This window comes from Leptopilina heterotoma, unplaced genomic scaffold (genome assembly GCF_015476425.1).
Source record: "Leptopilina heterotoma isolate Lh14 unplaced genomic scaffold, ASM1547642v1 Lhet_186, whole genome shotgun sequence".
Classification (NCBI taxonomy): Eukaryota; Metazoa; Arthropoda; class Insecta; order Hymenoptera; family Figitidae; genus Leptopilina; species Leptopilina heterotoma.
The window spans coordinates 564,716-586,439 of record NW_025110905.1 but is presented as its reverse complement, the minus strand read 5'-3'; the positions used below and the strand labels follow the sequence as shown (position 1 = coordinate 586,439).

Here is a 21,724-nt window from a genome sequence, read left to right as displayed (position 1 = left end):
TTCTATGATAAAATCATTTTTTTAAATAAATTTTCAAGTAAAAACCTTTTCAACATTTACTTATTCAAAAATACCCGCCATGAAAGTACATTTTCCGACCGTGAAAATTCATCGAGCCGATTGCTTGACCAATCCACCGGAGGTATAGAAGCACCTTTTGTCCTCCGGTAAATCAGCTGATGTCAGCCATATTGAATTTCCCCCATCCAACGGACTACCTAATATTTGATTAGACAATTTTTCGCGCCATATTTAAAAAAAATAAATAAGACAAAATAATAGATAATAAACTATATTGTTTGAAAAAATAAAATTATAAGTACTCACCGACTGTAGATTGTTTTCACAGTCATGATGACTAGTGGGGCAAGTTGTATTTTCTGGTATCATCCTGCCTGTTAATCTGAAAAAATTAATAAAATATTTAAAAAAATTATTATTCTATTAATTCATCTACAAAGCAATTGTTTAGTTACTAATTGTTACTAATCTCATATCCATATGATAAAAATAATGAAGTGTTTTTCAGTTTTATTTAACTTTTTTCCAGCTACAAAAATTATTATTTATTATTATTATTTTTACCTTAAAAGCACTTACAAAATACTTATAATTAATTATTTTCTTTTTAACCTACTTAAAAATTATTTTAATTATTAAAGCAATAAATTTTTAAAATTAAATAATGGGTGTTACGAAAAAAAACTCTCTTAAAATTTGTTTGCATGAAAACTATAACACTCCCGATTTTGAAATGAAAAAATGAACTTTTAATTTTAAAAAATTATTTAATTATATTAAATTTTTAAAAAAATATTACAACACGAAAGAGAAAATTCGAAAAAACTGTGCTGAAAACTTAAAATGAAAACTGTATTTTTGGTTATATTTTCCAATATTTTCTTCGGACAGAAATACCACTCTAAACAAAAGAAAATTTTAATCATTGACAATTCTACCAACATGACCAACAGGACAGGACTAGAAACCTAACCTTTAAATTGCACAAAATAATAAACCGCAAGTAAACATTGCAAGCACCAAATAAACCGACTATAAAAACAATTGTTGTAAACCTGTATGTAAACATAGTTTAAACAAATGTTAATCAAGGTAATTAAGAATAGAAATATAAAATTTAAATAAGAATAGTCAGTGAAAATGCATGGGAAAAAAAGACGGGCGAAATAAGAGAAATGGTTTACTTCGCCCGTCAGTGAAAATGCATGCGGGAAAAAAAGACGGGCTTATAAATAAGAGAAATAGTTTATTTCGCCCGTCAGTAAAAATATATGATTACTAATTAAAAATATTTGTAAATTTTTCTGTTTTTATTTTGAGGAGGAAGGAGTCATTCACCTTGGGTTGGAAATTTTTTTTATTATCAAAATATAATTGATAGGAGGGATAATTGTGATATTTTTTGTTTTTTATTTTTATTTTTAATTCTAAAAAACCCAAGGTGGATAACTCCTTCTTCCCCAAAATAAAAAGAGAAAAATTTACAAATATTTTTAAATAGTAATCATATATTTTTACTGACTGGCGAAATAAACTATATTTCTCTTATTTCGCCCGTCTTTTTTCCCATGCATTTTCACTGACGGGCGAAATAAACTATTTTTTTTATTTCGCCAGTTGACGGGCGAGTGAATTATTATTATATTATATAATAATCGACATAATCTGTCCTCACGTGAAGTTAGTGTTTTATTCCAATTTTTTGTTTTATATAGTTCGAATTGTTATGTCAAAAGTTTGAAAGTTAATTAGTAAATAAGTGGAGTAAGAAGATTTAACCCTCGATTTAACCCAAATTTCAAAAACTCAATAAAGAGGTATAGTTGCAATTTTTAAAAATAATTAATTAATCTATGAATTATTTATTTTTTTATTTAAATACTTAATTGAATTCTGATAAGAACTGATTTAAAAAAGAATTTTTGTCAAAACTTTAGGAAATAATATAAAAGTGCTAAAGTAGGATTCTTTAGAAATAATTAAATTTCAAAAAGTTTTTAAATTGCCAAATCTTTAAAATTCTAATTGGTGTAGAAGTATAATAATATTTAAATATAAAAAATTAATAATTTTTTAGCTTCCTTAAAAATTAAAAGTTTTCAATAATATTATTCAAAAATTCAGTTCAAATTTTCATAAAAAATTTGTCCAGTGGTTTTACATAAGAGCTGTGCAAAATAATTCGGTTCGAATTTTTTCGCCTAGTTCGAATGTCGAAAATTCGACATTCGAATTGCCTAGTTACTACAAAATTCGAACCAAACCGAATTTGTTCGGTTATGGAACGCTAAAATGTCGAATTTCCAAAATTCGACATTTCAATCGCCTAGTTTGAATGTCGAATTTTCGACATTCAAGTCAGTTTAGTTCAAATGTCGAAAAACCAACAATCGAGTTAGCCTAGTTTCCGACATTCAACATTCGACATTCGAACTAGGAGATTCAAATGTCGAATTTTTGACATATTTCGGCGCCCTAAAACCAAAATAAACTCGATTCGAATCGAATTTTGCACAGCTCTATTTTACATTGACTCAGGGTGTCTAGCGTCCGGGAAAACCGGGAATTTGCCGGGAATTTAGTTCGACCGGGAAAAACCCGGGAAATTGCCGGGAATTGAAAAAAATATCCGGGAATTTTTGGAAATTTTCTCTAATTCATTAAAATCTATAAAAAAAATTTCAATTTAAGGTAGTTCTCCGGCTGCTACTCTTTTAAAAATTGATTTTCGATAGATTTTCTTCAAATTTTGAGGAAATATTTCTTCGGATGCCTTTTAAATGTGATAGAAACTTCAAAACCTTTTGCCATGTCAAAAAACGAGATATTGTGGTTGACATTTTTTATTTTTAACATAAACGCATGGAAAAGTGAAAGTTTGAACTTGAATAAGTCAAAATTTAGCATCGCAAAGGGTTTTGAAATTTTTACCACATTTAAAGGGCACCAAAAGAAACATTTCCTCAAAATTTGAAGAAAATAAATTTTTACAAGAGTAGAAGCCAGAGAACTACCTTCAGTCATATATTTTTCAAAAATGAAAAAAACATATATTATAAGTATATGTATAGGCAATTTCACGTTAAATTTCAATCCACATTTTCAATTAGGATGAAAATATATTATTGTAAATCTATTTTTTCATTTTTTATAGGTAACCAAATTTTTGGATTTTTAAAAGTAGACTCTAAAATCTATAACTCTAAAACTATTGAATTTAGAAAACTTATCTAATACATACTTACAAATAATAAGGATAGTTTGCAAAAAATATTTTGGTCCCCCTATAGAATAGAAAAATAAAGGATACGTATACCTTTTTTCTAAAAGGAATAAATAAAATATAAAGTAAAGAAGAAGGAAATCTTTACTTTTCTTTACTTTATTATACTTGGCTTAAAATGAAAAAGGAGTTATACACTCCATATACTATAAATAAAATATACTTGTGACGTAGAATTGACCGTATATTGTTATTATTTATATAATTGTTGCATACATTTTTAACATTTTAAAGTCTTCAATTAAAAGTTTAATTATAAATCCTAATATTTTTAACTTATTGCAGTTGAACCTCAGTGACTTTTAATGTAAATATCTAAAAGAAGACATAAATGCCATTGGGTATTGCAAAATAATTCCGAAACAATCATTTATCCACAAATATAAAAAAAATAATTGCAATTTCTATTATTTGAACTTTTCATTATCTGAACCAGATCCTGCCTGAATTAGTTCGTATAATTCAGTTTCCACTGTATTTAAAAAATTATGAAATTTTAATAGTATAGTTTGCCGGGAATTTGAAAATCATAATTCGCTAGACACCCTGGTCATTGAATTTTATTTTTTCATTTGTAAAAATTATCTATAAACATAATTGTATTTTTGAAAAAAAACATTATTTTATGAGTTTACAAAAATTATTCTATTTAAATAATTAAATTCTCGTAGTTGAATTCTGATAGGAATTGATTTAAAAAAAATTTAGTTAAAATTTTAGAGAATAATTGAATATTTAAAGCGTTATAACAGGAATTTTATGAATTAATTATATTTTAAAAGATTTTGAAATTAAATTCTTTAAAAATATAAGGGAAGCAGAAGTATAAAAATATTAAAATTTTTATTTTAAAAAAATTATTAATTACACTATTTTTCTTTAAAAATTCTTAAAGTTTTCCAATAATTTTATTCATAAATTCTAAAAAAATAATTGAATTTTGAAAGAATTACAATTGCAATTTGTAGAAATAATTAAATTTCAAAAGGTTTTTTATTGAAAGTATATGAAATTTTAATTCCTGTTTTTAGAAACAGGAACATTTACAAATTCCGAAAAAATTTATTTCTTGAAAAAATGTAATTAAAATTTTTTAAAAATAATAAATTGTATTTCCGAAAATAATTTTAATAAATTGAAACAATTGAAAATTTTGTCAAATTTCATTAAAATAAATTTTATTTGTTTACTTTTAAAAATTATTTTGAAATATAATCGTATTTTTGAAGAATTCTAATTGCAAATTTGGAAAATAATTGAATTTTAAAAAAATTTAGAATAAACTTATTACCAGGATAGTTCCAGTGGTACTCGAAGGTTCAATTATTCAATCAAAAATATCTTACATTCAATTTGCTGTTATAGAAATATCTTCCGATTTCTATACGAGTTGTTCAAATAATTAAATATAAAGAAAAATTGTTAGAAAAATGATGTATTTTAAAAAATGAAAAATTTTCATTAAATTTCAAAAACCAAATTTTGGAAAGTAATAAGGGCAAAGAAAATGTGTAGTTTTCCTTGCATCATTATAAAAGAAACGAATAAAAAAACAATAAATGTTTATAACTTTTATAATATATTATATGAATTTAATTAATTTTGGGTTTCTTATTACAATGTATTATACCAGATTTTATTTTTTATTTAATATATTATAATTTATAATTTTCAGAATCAAAGAAATTTACAAGAGTGAAAAATAAAAAGGTGAAAAATGTTACCAAACATATTTAGAAAGATTAGTGAAAAACAATTTGTTCTGCGAAGATATTTTGATAAAACTAAATGTTCTACTTTCAGAAATAATAATTTCACACATTGTAGATGCCTAAGTATAACCAGTAAATACATAAAAACAGATAATTATCCACTGAATTCTCTTTCAGAGAATACTCAAAGATTTTGCACTAATATTGCAACTGCAAGAGATGAGAATTTTCTCGAATCTGAACCAATAAAATTGCAAAATACAGAAATTACTAATGGAGACATTGAAAAATTATTAAATTTAGATTGGACAAAAATTACAACAGAAGAATTCATTCATAATTTTGGAAATCTCTATTTGTATATTAGACAAACGAATGATTTACTAAATATCAATTTTGATAATCTTTTACAAGGAATTTCATTACTGACTTCTAAATTTTCAACCAACGAAATAATTTTCATCTTTAGGCATACAGCTTCTTGGAAAAATGGATCAGAAAATGTTTTAAAATTAAAGCAACAAATATTATCAAATTTTAATGTTGAATTAATAAAGAGATTAAAAGAATTCAATTTTCATGATCTACAATTACTCTGTCAATCATACAAACACGTTGCTCTTGCGAAAAAAAGTCCTTTTGTTTTGAAAGCAATATATCGCATGAATGGTAAAATGAAAAAATTAACTCCACTGGAAATATCCAAATTTATGCAATTAATTGCATATTGTAGTAATCTTCCATTAAACTTTTACAATATTGAATACGCTATTGAAAAAAAATGGGACACCTTTGAAATTAATCAAATTTTGTACATATTTTATGGATTTTTAAGAAACGAATACAAAATTAGAAATAAAAACATGAGAGAATATATTTATCAATTTATTCTAAAGAACATAAACGAAATTGACACTGCACATATAAATACTGTTTTCCAATATTTAAGGTATGTGTGATTTGTTTTAAAAACATATTTTAAAAATTTTATACTAATTATTCGGTTGTTTTTTTAGTCTTCTGTATAAAATAACTGACAATTTTGATGAAATTATTCAAAGAATATTAAAAGCCATTCAACCAAGATTGGGCGAACTTTCTTTGAGGAATTTGTCTAACATTCTTAATCTAGCAGCATCTGTTACTATCCGTGATGAAGTATTGATTGCTTATATTACGGAAAGGTAAGATCTTTTAATTAAATTCAAATTCTGAATTTAAACGTTCTGAACGTTAAAATGAACGGAATTCATTTTATTTCCTTTATAAATTCAAATTTTACTAGAATTATATTGCGTGACGTATTAAAAAATTATTACTTTCTTTTTATTTTATTACTATTTTATTTTATTTTCCAAATAACAATTTTTGTAGGTATTCTCTCATTCATTCTGTCCGCATTCTGAAGTTAGTTTTTGTTTTTTTTTTATAAAAAACATTGTTTGATAAATCGAAAGTATGTAGGGATTTTTTATTTATTTATTTATAAAAAAATCTTAGAATCTTAGAAAATAATTAAAAATTTATGATTAAGAAATGAAAAAATTTTTCATTTTCTTATATTTAATATACCTATTTTTCAATAACAATTTTGTAGGGGAGTATAGTCGAGGTTGGACCACTGTCAAGGTAAACCATTCGAGATTTTTTGGACAAGTTCACTACCGCCACCTACGCGCATGATTGTCAAAGCTTGACTTAGTGACACCTAACTTTTTGTTATATTCCATTTTTGGAGTATTAAATGTAGTGTTTTTATGACCTCGGTCCAAAAAAAGCTCAAAAAAATTTTTGTGCATCATGTGAAAAACCATTAATAAAATATAAAAAAAACATGGAATCCTCAAGGCAAGCATGCAGATGTATTGTTGGATTCATGATTAAAAAAAAAATAAAGTGAAAAATTGAATCCGGAAACTTATCTCTTCTTGGTTAGAACAATTCGACAATGGTGCATTTTGTTAAGGTCGGACCACCATTTATAATACATGAATTTGACAGATACTTTTTTAATTAAGTTAGTTTGTTTTTTGTATTTGTAACTCTTTACAAGTTGTAAACAATAAAGGATACATTTTTGGTAACGCTAAAAATGTTATTTTATTTTTTAACGGTAATGCCCTTTGAATTTCAAACATTGTCCGACCTTGACTGTAAAGACGCTCTCACAGCTCTGCAAACCTGCCAATGCATGCATAGTTGTCATGGGAACACATGAGAGTAAATAAGTCAGAAAATTCAAAATCAATGTTTTTCTCTCTTACTCTCATGCAGGAAGTATTGCTGTGCGAGCGCCATAAGGGCCAACCTGGACTACAAATTTTTTTTTTTTGAAATCTTTATAACTTTTTCATTTTAAAATTAATCAATTTACTTTGTACAGAAAAAATATTTCTATTAAGGGGCACACCTAGTGTGAGTGACTGAAAAAAACGTCGATTTTTAGAAATTTTTTTCAGGGAAATTATTGCATCTAATTTTTTTTAAAGTTTTGTACATGTATATTTGTATAAATAGTGAACATTTTGTAATTTTTGCAAAGAAAAATATCTTTTTTTTAAAGAGTTATTCGCTATATAAAAAAAAACCAGTTTCTCCACTGCTGCAGTTATTGCGGCCTTCTGAGTGACTGAAATCAAAAAAACCAAAAAGATTATTAAACTAGAAGATATTTGCCATACTATGAGGCTCCAGTTTTTTTTTTTTTTGATGAAAAATAAAATTCTGGGATGCCAAAAACTATCGGATTTTTTAGGCGAAATTTATAAGCTTTTTTCAAAACTCCGCCATTTTGTTGCAATTCAATATTTTTTTTCGTCCGAGGGTCATTGTACGGCAAATATCTTCTAGTTTAATAATCTTTTTGGTTTTTTTGATTTAGGTCACTGAGAAGGCCGCAATCACTGCAGCAGTGGGAGAACTTTTTTTTTCGGATACTCAGGAGATAGCGAATAACTTTTTTAAAAAAAGATATTTTTCTTTAAAAAAATTACAAAATGTTCACTATTTATACAAATATACATGTACAAAACTTTAAAAAAAATTAGATGCAATAATTTCCCTGAAAAAAATTCCTAAAAATCACCGTTTTTTTTCAGTCACTCACACTAGGTGTGCCCCTTAAACAGGACTTTCCAACAATATACTTCAATTGGCCAAATTTATTTTTAAAAAAAGTTATAAACAAAACTCAAAAGGTGGTCCGACCTCGACTATATTCCCCTACACAAAATAATAAGTTTCTGTTTAGAAAGAAACAATTTGCATAATTCCTATTTAGTCCAGTCACCCTATGTTTTTTAAATGATATAATTTGCACCATTTCTATTTCCAAATTACAAGTTTATAACGAAATTTCAAGTTATCTTTCTAGAAATAAAGAATTTTTTTTTATAAATTTGTTAATTGTTATTGTTAATAATATAAATTTTAATTAAAAATAAAATTGAGAATATCAAAAGAATCTTATAAAAAAAAGAAAAAAAATTGTTTTATACAAAATCATGTCTTTATTTTTTTTTAAAGAAACAAATTTGGATCATATATATTTCTCATCACAATTTTTTAATGAAACTTCTGGTTCTTTTAGAAATAAAGGAAATTTTTTTTATAATTTCGATTTGTCAATCACAATTTTTAATTGAAAATAAAACTAAAAGTTTTAAAAGATTTTTATAAAATAGTAAAGATTTTCTATTTTTTTATCACAATTTTTTTACCAAAATTAGAATTTTAGTTTTTTAATAAGTTGAGATTATTAATTATAAAGAATTAATTATTTAGTATTTTCTTAATAATTGATCTAGAATCTACACGCTAGCTTTGGCGCGCTTATGTTCCACTGTAATATATTATTTTTTTAATTAAAAAATTTTTTAAATAATTTATAAATATTTATATCTAATATTGTTAAGTGCACACGGTAATAAATAAACTATCAAGATTGATTCAAGCTTGAATAAAGATGGGATGTTTAAGCTTCACTCACGAAGATTGACCGAGTCTTGAATCGAGCATGGGACGAACATTGGTGTCCCATGCTGAACCAATATTGAGTGACAATGATATAAAGACTGCTTCAACTCTGGGTTACCCACGCTGGGCGTTCAAGACTCAATCAAGCTTCAACCCATCGTCAGCATTGGTCTTTCGCGCCTGGGTATACTTAAAAGTTGATATTTTCTTTTACGAAAAAATTTTCAAATGTAGGGTGAAAAAAAAATTTAAATATGGACACCACAAAAATGAACAGAATGTCACATAACTCCGGACATTTATTTAGGGTGATAACACCCTTCTATAATTAAAATTGTAATGCTCTAACTATTTCAGTTCGAAAGATAATGAATTTTAACTGTTTTCACAATTTAACTTTTTGCCCAGTCTCCCCTACTTTTTTAATTATTATCACAGTCAGTAATTTTTAAAAATATTTATATATAGTGATAAAATATTTCCATCATTTGAACGTTCAAAATTTATCGAAAATGATATATGCAACTTTTTAATCACATATTAATAAATGATTTAAATTAATTTAAATTCTCGAAATAGGTTTGCGAGTGAAATGCACAATTTAACACTGACAGATATCGAAAGAATTTCCTGTAACATGTCAGTATTTAATTACGCCAATCATCCTTTTTATAATGATGTTTTGAACGAATTGAATAATCCAAGTCGACAGGAGGAGATTTCAAAGTAAGTTTCGGTAAAAGAAAAAATCGACATAATTATAGATATCAAGAGTAGGTATACATACATACATATATATAAATACTTTATCTGCAATGTTTATTTTTTTACATTATTTTAGTCACACGAGAGCATTTATTCGTATTCTACAGAGTTTGGTTTACGTTAATATCTATCCGGAGAATTTAATATCAAAAATCATGGATCAAGAATATATAGATAAAAAATATAAGAGTCCGTATGCAATGATTGGTTGTCATTATTTCATATATAACTCTCTGATTATTGAGCGTCCTAATTATTCAGGACATTTATTAAGCGAGAAATTACAAACGCATTTTTCAAAGGTGAATTAATTATCTATTATTTACATGAAAATAAATTATTTATTTAAAAAATATTTTTTGCGCTTACTATAATATGATTTCAGAAATTTAAATCCCATGAGCTGACGGAAAACAGTGTAAATAATATTACGGCAGAAGTCCTTAAAATATATGAAGTAATTATCACATTTATCTATACATACAGATATTATTATTATTATTGATATAATAAAATTTTTATTTACAGAGAATATTCAAAAAACCGGCTTATTTTACTAAAATTATGCCTCACTATTATACCGAAGATATTGTGCTTTGTTATGATGAAAATGATAATCAAATTTCGCCGGAACCATTTTTATCACAATATCCAAAAGGTATTGTGAAACGTATTCCTGAAGAGGCGAAAAACTACAAATGGTTGTCATTGATCGTAACTAATTGGCGAATGAGGCTTAATGGCAGTGAAGAATATAGTGGGCTTTTAGCAATGAGATGTAGACAACTCAAAATTCTTGGCTATACACCAGTTGCGGTAAGTCTATTTTTTTAAATAATTTATGCTAATTATTTTACTTCAGATATATAAAAAATTATTTCTTGCTTTTCAGCTTTGCCATCGTGAATGGAACTCACATGAGGATGATGACGAACAATGTGAAAAATATCGAGAGAATTATTTAAGAAAACTATTAAATGTTAAATAATATGTTTATAAAGAGTTGAAATGTTCAAAATGAATATTATTTCTCGTAAAATTCAATTGCATTTAAAAAATTTGTTTAAAAATAAATTAAGCATTTTTACAGTTTAAATATTTGTATATTTTTAAGCACAAATAGTTTTCATAAAATAAGTTTTCATAAAAAAATAAATAACATTTTAATAAAAAGTTTCAATTATTGTTAATATTGTCGAAACTATTTCGATGGCATTTAAAAATGCAAAATTATTAATTAATGTAGGAAGCCGGCAATCGACTAATGTAGTGAACGAGCTTTGCGGTCTGCCCATTAGCCTGGGATTTTTCCGGCACGTGAGATAATCTGAGCGGGAGGTTTGACGTCGAGGTATAATGATGTGCACCGTCGATTATTGTCTGGTGCACACCATTAGAACTCGACTGTCGATAAACCAGTTGTACTCAGGAGAGGTTTTCTACAGTTTCCCTCTCCACTGGCGAGAAAACCCATTAGACGGGTGGTCCAGGCAAATGCGAGTAGGGGAAGTGCGCCGGTTGTGGGCACCCCTACGTAAACTTCGACGGCAAGCAGACTTTACTGATCTAAGTATTGCAAGTCGTGTTCGTTGACAATACGGACTTTTCGTATTGATAACGAAACAAATATATGCATTTGTGTAATAGCTGTGAGCATAATAAAGAAAATTTGCATTAAATAAATAAAAAAGTAATTTTGTATTGTTTTCGAAGAGCAACATATGGGTGTAGATTTGTTCAGAAAAGAAGGGTTTAATTTTTTTTGCAGTGTTGTCATTATATTTTGTGATTTACCTTCGTGTTTAACCAAAATCCTGCATCACAAAATGTGTTGGTCTTTTTAAAAAATGACTGTCATTCCCGGTTGTGGGCACCTTTATGTTAAGGAGGCTCTACCATCTGACAATGATGAGGACTACTGTCTCATCTATCTAAACTTTCTGCCAAGGAAAGTGACAGCCGCAAACTCCATTAAATGCGATGAATATAGTCGTTCAGTGCATTAGAAGTGCGTTATGGTATGCGTACTAGCTACTTCACATGAAGCATTATGCTTTTGTTAGCGATGAGCATAGTGTGAAAACGTGTCATCATTTTTGTTCTTTATCCCGGCAAATTCTCTTAAAATAAAGAAACTTTCATTTCTTCTTTATTTGTGTTGGTTTCCTTTAATATTTTTCCATTTTTAGCGGATTTTTCAAGGGTGCCCACAACCGGGTACAAAATTTTTTTTGTCAAAAAATTCCCATTTCACTAAATTTCTAATAAAACTTTTTTATTTAAAGGAATCAATTTAATTCCTTCACTGACAGTCACCTTAGACCTCTAGCTTTAAATTCGTACACATATATTTGTATAATATGCACATGGACAAATGTTATGAGGCAAAAACAAAAGGGTGCCCACAACCGGAACACTTCCCTTACTCCTAATTTCAAGCCGTTCTGTAGACGCAAAAATTTAGTATAAGTAGAATGTAAGAAAAATTCCACGGGGACACTTGTAACGCTAGTATTAAGGCAAAAGACAAGTGGAGTGTATAAATAAATAAAATTAATGTAGGAAGCAGGCAAACATAAACTTCGGTGAAGTTCACAAATGTTTATGATCAACGATTGAACGAAGAAAAATATTTTTTCTGACAAAAATAACAAAATGTTTTATTTACAAATTTTTCTTTTTCAAATTAATAAACAAAAAATTATGCAAATCATTTTTTATATAAAAATATAAATAGAAAAATACTTTTTCTTCTAAATCGTTGATTACAAACGTTGTAAACTCCACCAACGTCACTATAATAATTGAGGAGCTGGATCGAAGAACCGGCTCTTCGATCCAGCTCCTCAGTTACAGAAAAAAACAGAAAACGTGGTTTACCTGAAATATTTTATTTAACTACTTTATTTTATTTTATACTTTTTTCACTGTATTTCATACTAATAACAAAATAAAGTATATTAATGTATTTAACTTAATTTTAATTGATCAATTAAATTAATTTCAAAGTTTGCAATTCATTCAGACTGTAAAAATAATTATTATTTCAAAATGTACAATTTACGAATTTAGAAACAGGCCTCGAATCGACTTTAAAATACAAAAAAAGTCGAAAAAGACGTTTATTTTATTTATGTCCCAAAAGTTAGCGTCGACACTTAGCATCGAAAAACTATTGTTTGGACTTTTTAGAGATGAAAATGTTACTAATTTTACTTCTTTCATTCACCTCGAAAGTGAAAAATATGTTCAAGGCACTTTTTTTTAACCTGAAACCTTAAAAAAAATTGTTTTATTTTCTTCATTTTTGAGAAAAAAGGCTTTTTGCCGCTCAGCATCGACATTAACTTCAAGACATTTGTGACCTAATGTAAGGGACAGTGTGTGACATGGGGGAACGGGGGGGGGGGGTTCAAAATTACTATGTAATTTCAATTCTTTGATTCACCTAAAAAGCTAAATTATCTTTCAGGGCATTCAAGACACATTTTTAAACTAAAATCTTCACAAAAAAAATAGTTTACAACCAAACTGTAACTGGTAACAAAAATTTAATTATTTTCTGAAATTTTTAATTAAAATTCTTCTCTAAATCAATTATTTATAATAATTTTCCGAATGTTTTTCGAGAATTCGATTATTTAAATACAAAAATTACAATTTTTATATTTAGATACTCGTATTTTATTCATTAAATCTATTATTTGTAATAATTTTCCGAAAGTTTTTTGGTAATTCAATTATTTAATCAGGGTGTCTAGTATTTTCGTTCAACAAAATTCCCGGTTATTTCCCGGATTTTCCCGGTTATGTCCAAATTTTTTCCCGGTTTTTTTTCTCATCAAATTTAAATTTAAATTTAAATTTGATTTCGAAAATAAATAAATCTTTAAATTTTTTTAATTTTTCAAAAATAATCTTGTCTCTTTATAATTATAATTGAAATTTTGATTTTTTAATTTTATTAATATTATATTGATAATAATTGAATTTCTGCAAAAAAATTTCACTATTTATAAAAACAATTGAATCCTTCCAAAGAGTGCTATTATTTATGAAAATAATTTAATTCTTGTGAAGAATTTTATTAAAATTTTTGAAAATAATAATCATTAATAATTAATTATTTACTTAATAAGTAATAAACATTTAATCAGAAATTTAAAATTATACACGGAGAAAAAAATGCTGTTGAATCAATGACATATGGGTTTGATTCATTGAATAGTGTCATAACGGGCTGCCTAACGTATATGCTGTTGTTTTGAAAGCACCGATTCTAATGATTCGATAGTATCACTTTCTTTGAAACAAAAGCATATTTCTCAAATTGACAGCATACTATGTTAATTCGAAGGTATTCCTTTTGAATCAATGAACAAAATTTTTTAATTTAACAGTATATGCTTTTGAGTCAATGACTATAACTTTTAAATTTAAAAGCATCATTTTTATGATTCAAAAATTTGTACTTTTAATTTTTTTAGTTGTTGCTATCGATTGAATAACACCATACTGTTAATTCAATTCTTTTATGTGGTTAAATATATACTAACGATAAATTGAAAAAAGGGAATTTTTGTTCACATGTTTTTTATATACTATAAATTAATTCTCACACCTTTAACATAACACTTTTTATACACATCTTTTTTTCAATTTTTCACACTAACATATACACATCTTTATTATTATTTTTATTTTTTCCAACGGCTAAACACACACACACATACACATTCAAACACACTTATCTTTTTTAGTCAGAAAAATACGGCTATTCCCAAGCGGTCACCCATCCATTTAGTAACCGCGACCAACGACGCTTAACTTCCGTGATAGACGAGAACCGCCGCGCTGCAATGTAATACATCCGCTTCTCAACGTTGGGCACTTACTTTGTGGTTAAATACCGTGCTCGAGATTTTTCGCGTATATAAGGGAATTTATATAGTGAATTTATATTTAACTAGTCATTAATTAATTAAAAGAATTTAAATAATACTTTTTTATATTAGAATCTCAAAAATGACAGGTTTAATAAACATATAAATATATGTGGGTAAGTATTTCAATAAATTTAGTACCTGTCAATGTCTCAAAACATAGTGTTCTTATTTTTATAGCATATGCTATAGGCAGTCCGCAATAGCACCACTCATTGAAACGAAAGCATATGCTTTCGTTTTCAGAGCGCGCTTCTTTAGAGCAAACAATTTTTCATTTGATTTAAATTTACATGCATTTTCTTCAAATTTATCTATTAGATGCTTCAAATGAATAATGTCAAAGAAGCAATAAATTATTCTGTTGCTATATATAGATGAACTATAGAAACAATTTGCACAATATCATTAATTCTACAGTACCGTACTTTTAATTTAAACAGTTTCATTTTTTCGTTTTAAGCAATATACTTTTCGATTAATATAAATGTGTCATTGAATCAATGACGGGGAATTCAATAGCATGGAGATATTTGATTCAACAGCACTTTTTTTTCAGTGTAATTTTTATTGCTCAAAAGTTTTGCAATTTTAAAATTTCAAGTGAAATGAATATAAATTCAAAATCTAGAAATCTCCACAATTACAAATATCTAAAATTTATTGTAAAAACATTTTTTTAAGTAAACTGTAACGTATCTCGAAAACCGTAATTGTTAAATAAAAAAGGATATCATCCCAGGAGGAAAAGTCGGACGAATGTCGGATTATACAACCGCCTGGGATCCGCGCCCGTACGGACCGCCAGCACCGATGGTCTGTACCGATTCGGATCCTAAAATGCAACCGGCGCGGAACAGATTAGGCTCCGACTTTTGGATCCGCCTTTCTACTTTCGTCAGTACTGGCGCGGTGCTGGATTTGTTCCGCCTGCAGATTTCATTCTTCTACGCACGTCGGAAGAATGACGGATGTTAGGTCTGTACTGGCTCGGTGCTGGGGCGGATCAGACTGCGGATCTCGTCATTTATTGTTATAGTTTACATTATCAGTATAATCATAAATTTATTTTATTATTATAATTAATTATTACAATAACTAATTGCATTTATTATAATATTATTATTAGTTAACCAATAAGTATTCATGCAAAGGAAGAATATAAAAAACTTAATTTTTTCATTATATATATATAAAAATCCAACTTTATTAATGTGCAATTAAATAAATAATTTTTAATAAATAATATATTAATTTGAAAGAAGTTAAATATATTTAACTTGAAAGAAAATGTGATCAATATATTATAATGCCTACAATAAATAACATATTAAATACAATATATAAAAAAGAGATTATTATTAATTAATTTATTATTAATTAATTAATAATCTCTTTTTAATTTAAACAATATATTAAGTAATTATTTATTGACACTTTTCTGCAAATTAAATAATTAAAAAAATGTGTTGTGCATTAAAATTTTATTCAATTTAATACTATTACTTATATGTTATAAATTGTTTTGCAGTGAAGTTATGTTCATATTATTCGATATATTATGTAATAAAATATTAAAAAACATAATAATAAAAATATAACATTTTTTTTTAAACGAAATATTGAAATATTCATAAATACACATTCAGTAAAGTATTGAAAATATACCGGTATTACATCAGTTCGTATTTCCAAATTGCCTATTGCCGCGTAGTAATTTTACAATTTTTATTTCAGCTAGTGAGACTTGAAAGCACTTAAGGTTTGAGAGTTCCATGCGAGCGTAGCATAGTGGTTAGCGTGCGAGATTTCGGTGCGTAAATATTCGGTTAGGCGTAGGTTCGTACCCCCAAGCGTTAGGATTTTTCAAATGTGTATGTAATAAAAAATTTCGTTTAAGTGTATAAAGAAATAAAAAAATGTGTAAAGTGAACTGTCAATGAATTGTCATCCGTATTTATCTTTTGCAATTAATTATTATTTTTTATTGATATTTGTTGAAATTATCATTTTGATCCGAGCCGGTTGTCAGGCGGTAGAATGCCAGCATTGCCAGCGCACATCTGGCTAGGAAATGAAAGATCCGCAGTCGGTACAGTGCCGGGTCCCAGCCGGTTGAATTATACACGGAACGGCTCTTCGCGGCCGGTTACCGGGCGGTAGAATGCCAGTTCCGAGACGGATGGCCAGCCAGCTCCTGGCCAAGTCATCTTTTGGTAGAATACCAGTTCTCGGGCGGTAGGCAGGCGGTTCCCAGCCAGTACCACTACTCCGGCGTCGGTACAGGCGAGGATCCGCGCCGGTTGCAAATTTCCCACTGGGTATTTTTGAATTTAAGTTCTAAAGGATATATTGCATGTATAATAAGAGCATATTGTTACACGGAAAGAAAAAGTCCGTCAACCATTAATGGATTAGTATATTACTTTGAGACGGGACACTTTTTCCGTTGATGGTTACTTAACTTTACTTAACGATTGAAAACGAGTCATGGATTGATTAGAATGCCAGTATGTGACCAATTGTTTTAGATTTAATGCTGAATTGTTATCAATGGCTGTTTGAATGTTTACGAATCATTAGTGAAAGTTTGTGAAACGTTAGTTGACTCGTATTCTAAATCGGCGCTCTTCACTAGCGCATTGTTGCGCAGTGTACCGATGCGCATTTCTTCCGGTTTCTCTATAGTCCATGTGTTTTTGCTGTCTGCTATACATATCCCTATATACTATTATGTGTAATGTGAATATTTAACTTAACTAACAATTTGCAGTTGAATTGCGTCTAGAAATTGACCTCGATGAAAATATATTTTCTTTTATATTTCTCGCTAATTAAAAAGTAGTTATTAGTGCAAAATCATTTCTCACAAGTTGTGAAAAATTTTGTTATTTGGTATATAAGAACAGTTTGCTTCTAAACTTAAAGTGTTATAAGTGTGCGTTTCTACGTGTAGTTATTATAAGTGCGAAAATGTGTTGGAAAATGTGTTGGTCTAAAGCGTCTAAGAGTGTAAATAAAATATCGGAACTGTGCAACGAAAAAAATGTGTTCATTCTGAACCAAATAGTGTCTAAAATTAGGGATAATTCTGAAAGAAGTTGAATTTTTTGAATGCTTTTGATAGTCATAGAAAATTTAATAGACAGTTTTCTAAATTTTAGTGAACGAGTTTTATATAATGATGACAGTTTTCTAAATTTTAGCAAGCAACTCGTCACTGATTGTGACTCAAAGTATGTTATCCATTGAATGATTTTGTGTCCCGTCTCAAAGTAATATACTAGTCTATTAATGATTGACGGACTTTTTCTTTCCGTGTAGATGAATTACACAGCCCCACAAAAAAAGAAAAGTACCCTGCGCGAAAGCCCACAGTACCATACCCCTATGTATTTTGATGCGCTGAACACGAATCCGAAGTCAGATTTGCTCCATCACGTCAGGATTTTTTTCTAACCTCAAAAAACATGTCAGATTTTATGTAATTTATGTAAAATAAAAAATTTTTTAAAAATTGATTAGATTTGTCTCAAACTTGTTTCTTGGGGGTTTTTAAGATCGCTGATTACGAATCTGCAGTCAGTTTTTAGAAATTCAAAATGGCGGATCCAATATGGCGGCCAAAATTTAAAAATTTGGTGGATTTTCACTTTACTTGGTATATAGGGGTTTTCGGGGTCGCTGATTACAGATTTGCAGTCAGATGTTAAAAATTCAATATGGCGGATCCAATATGGCGGTCATTTTTTTGAAAATTGATTTATTTTGCTTTAAAATGGGTACTCAGTGGTTTTTCGGATCACTGATAACAAATCTTCAATTAGATTTTGGAAAATCAATATGTCCGTTTGAAAATAATGTAATTTTTATTTATGTCTGTTTATGGTAACAGACTCGTTTGGCTTCGAAAGACCTGTGCAGTAGTTTTCTTTTTAAGTTTACTCTTCCTGGAACAATATCCCTTTTTAGCATCCAACAATAGTCAGCCATCATATTTACGTCCCATCTGCCTTGATATCTGCTCTCCATTTCATTAATATCTTGATGAAACCGTTCTCCCTGTTCCTCGCTGTAGTCTCCTAAATTTTTGGGAAAGTAACTCAGATGTGAATGTAGGAAATGGAGCTTCAAACTCATCAAGCATCCCAATTTTTGAAAGTTTTTGATCATACCATTCACTATTAGTTCCCAATTCTCGCTCTTATGGTTGCCAAGAAAGTTTTCAATAACTCCCTTAAAACTAAGCCAAATGCGGCTTTCTCTTTTTTACTCATTACTGTGATAAATTTTTCATCTTTTACTAGTTTGCGAATTCGAGGCCCAACAAAAATTCCTTCCTTTAATTTAGCATCAGATATCTCTGGAAATTTTTGTTCCAGGTACTTGAAACATTTCCCTTCTTTATCTAAAGACTTTACAAACTGTTTCATTACCCCTAGTTTAATATGTAAAGGTGGTGGAATTACCTTTGTAGGATCAACTAGAGGTTTTTTTATTTAATATTTTTGGAACCTGGTGTAAAGGATGTTCTTTTGGTCCATTCTTTTTGTACGTAATGTTTTTTTCGATCTCTACTGTCCCACAAACATAAAAAGCAAGGTGTTTTCGTAAAACCTGCTTGTTGGCCCAACATGATACTTATAATTTTAAAATCTCCACAAATTTGCCAATTGTGTTCTTTATATTTAATTTTCTCCAAAACTAATTTAACAGTTTCATAATCTTCTTTAAGTTCAGTGGAATGGGCTACGGGAATTGAAGCAAAAACATTAGTGTTATGAATTAGCACTGCCTTTAGACTTCTTTTAGAAGAGTCAATGAATAACGTCTAGTCTTATGTTGATCTTCATATATGTTTGGTTTCAATTCATTTATTAGTCCTTCAATGTCAGAACAATATACTAATGAAAGCTCATCGTCTTTTGTGAAATATTTCCAAAATTCCTTTTCTCTGTCACGATAAAAGTAAGCTGTGGTGCCTTTAGATAACAAATTTTTCTTTTTTAAAACTGAAGCTAGATATCTAGCTGCATATTCTATTTTTGCATTTTTCTATCTAGCTGATATTCTGCTCCATTTTTGGGTAATTTCAAATCTCTGATGAGGTTGCTAAGCTCTTCTTGCGTAAAGCCTTCTTTAACCTTTTCTTCCTGATAACCATCTGGAATATAAATATCATCATTGTCTTCTACAATATTACTAACCGCATCACTTATATCGGAAAGTACATACTCTAATGGTGAACTGTCGATTTCCATATTTGCAGAAGAAAGAGTTAAATGACTTAAAATTTCGGGTTTTTTCACAGATACTACACATGCGTAAATTATATTCTTTTTATTATTTATTATAGCCTTTTACATTGGTCATGCAAAAGTAGCAATCTTCTCGATTCAATGGTTTTTTCCACAATGTTGGTTTTTTAAACTTCAGGTGTTTATCCTCTTTCGTATCATTCCAACGAGTTAACATTGTGTAGCAGGAACTGCAGATTGTATTTAAAACCCATTTTTCATTCTGATTGACTATCTCAAAATCAAAACAATCTTTGTAAATTTGTTTAATGTTTTCATTGATTAATTTGCGATTTTTCGGGATATAAAATTGTCCGGATACGTAACAAAATACATCTGCTTTGCTGTCACATGTATGTTGTGAGGTTGACACTCCAAAAAGAACTTTTGAAGCGTTTGAAGTTTTTTTATTGTTTTGATTATTGAAAGACATGATATTTAGGAAAATGCCCGCACGCTAGGGATTCTGGTCCGATCGCAGGCGAGTCCGCCGTCCTAGGGGTGATAACCCTCATACCTCCCTAGGCCTAAGTATGAGAGCTTTCCGACTTTGACGAGGACATTATCAACTCGTCGTCGGACACACTACGGTATCATCCTCACACCCTAACGTCACCCTGCAAGGCAGCGCGCCTTCGCTGGCTTCGTTACTTCGATAGACAGGAAGCAAATCATTCTACACATCCCATTTCGGGGCAGTTGTCGTCGCCTACTACATCTATCGAAGCAGAAGGATTAATAGACCTTTTCATTTAAGGAATCTGTACTGCGCAAGCGCGGAGTATATATATAACTTCCAACAAAGTTTCGAGCACTTTTTGTACAAAATGCACAGTGCCAATAGTGAAAAGTAATTAAAAAATATTACTAATAAATGTAGAAAAAAAAATTAGCGTGTTTTAAAAATGAGCAGTATCCCTGAGAAAAATAATCAACAAAGGAAAAAAATTGATGCACAAAAAAAATATTGTTTTGGGAATTGCAAAAGTGATGCTCGTTGCAAGTCTTATTTGACTGAAAATTATTACTTTATTTCTTTCCCAAAACCGTTTAACATTTAGAAGATGAAATATTAGGAATGAAAATATTCGAAGTAATTGCAAAACTTGTCAAGTATATCAAAAATGAGACCTTTGGGTAAGGTTATGTTCATAACATAACATAACCTTATTTACATGTAAACAATATAGACTTTTTTACCCTTTAAACACTGACTTCGGCTTTATAACCATATTTTTAATTGACAGCTACAGTATTTTTCTCTACCTGTTCAAACATTAATTTAGCTTCTGGAATATCATTTTCATCGAGTTTTTTATTTGAATTGTTATTAGCACAATATACAATATACAATTTTTAATTGACAGCTACAGTATTTTTCTCTACCTGTTCAAACATTAATTTAGCTTCTGGAATATCATTTTCATCGAGTTTTTTATTTGAATTGTTATTAGCACAATATATACATTCTGACACAAAGTTGCTCGAAAATTTTGAAATCGCGCCGTCTGTCATGGCGTAGCTTCAACTTCCGGTCTTAAATGAAAAGGTCTATATTGTGCCAAAGCACAATGGAAATACAATACAGTATTATGTCCTAGCAGGCCTGCGTTCAAGAGAAAAGTATTCTGCAATTGTTGAATTGAACTTCATCCAGAAATTATGCCTAATTCTCTAGAAATGTTCCTAGATGTCGTCTCGATAAATACATTTTAATTTAGGCATTCA

At 28.7% G+C, this 21,724-nt stretch overlaps 2 protein-coding genes across 10 annotated transcripts in view; one reads left to right on the top strand and one right to left on the bottom strand.

Annotated features, from left to right (window-relative positions):
- LOC122500450 (dihydropyrimidinase) overlaps positions 1 to 21,724 on the bottom strand; it is a 345,407-nt gene that overhangs the window by 292,099 nt on the left and 31,584 nt on the right. For all 3 annotated transcript variants that reach the window (XM_043609380.1, XM_043609379.1, XM_043609381.1), the window contains exon 2: positions 328 to 403. In XM_043609380.1, coding sequence (XP_043465315.1) covers positions 328 to 403 — 76 coding nt within the window. The remainder of the gene's footprint in view (positions 1 to 327; positions 404 to 21,724) is intronic.
- On the top strand, positions 959 to 10,852 carry LOC122500451. 7 transcript variants are annotated; one of them, XM_043609386.1, is made up of 10 exons: positions 979 to 1,113; positions 1,737 to 1,838; positions 4,980 to 5,014; positions 5,108 to 5,965; positions 6,033 to 6,200; positions 9,571 to 9,717; positions 9,833 to 10,058; positions 10,142 to 10,213; positions 10,285 to 10,572; positions 10,649 to 10,852. In XM_043609386.1, exons 4-10 carry the CDS (start codon positions 5,679 to 5,681, stop codon positions 10,742 to 10,744), a joined length of 1,284 nt encoding a protein of 427 aa, XP_043465321.1. In that variant the 5' UTR covers positions 979 to 1,113; positions 1,737 to 1,838; positions 4,980 to 5,014; positions 5,108 to 5,678; the 3' UTR covers positions 10,745 to 10,852. The 7 variants fall into 7 exon arrangements, with proteins under 7 accessions (XP_043465325.1, XP_043465322.1, XP_043465320.1 ...); XM_043609387.1 differs by lacking the exon at positions 1,737 to 1,838 and having other exon boundaries at positions 965 to 1,113; positions 5,194 to 5,965; XM_043609385.1 differs by lacking the exon at positions 1,737 to 1,838 and having other exon boundaries at positions 965 to 1,113.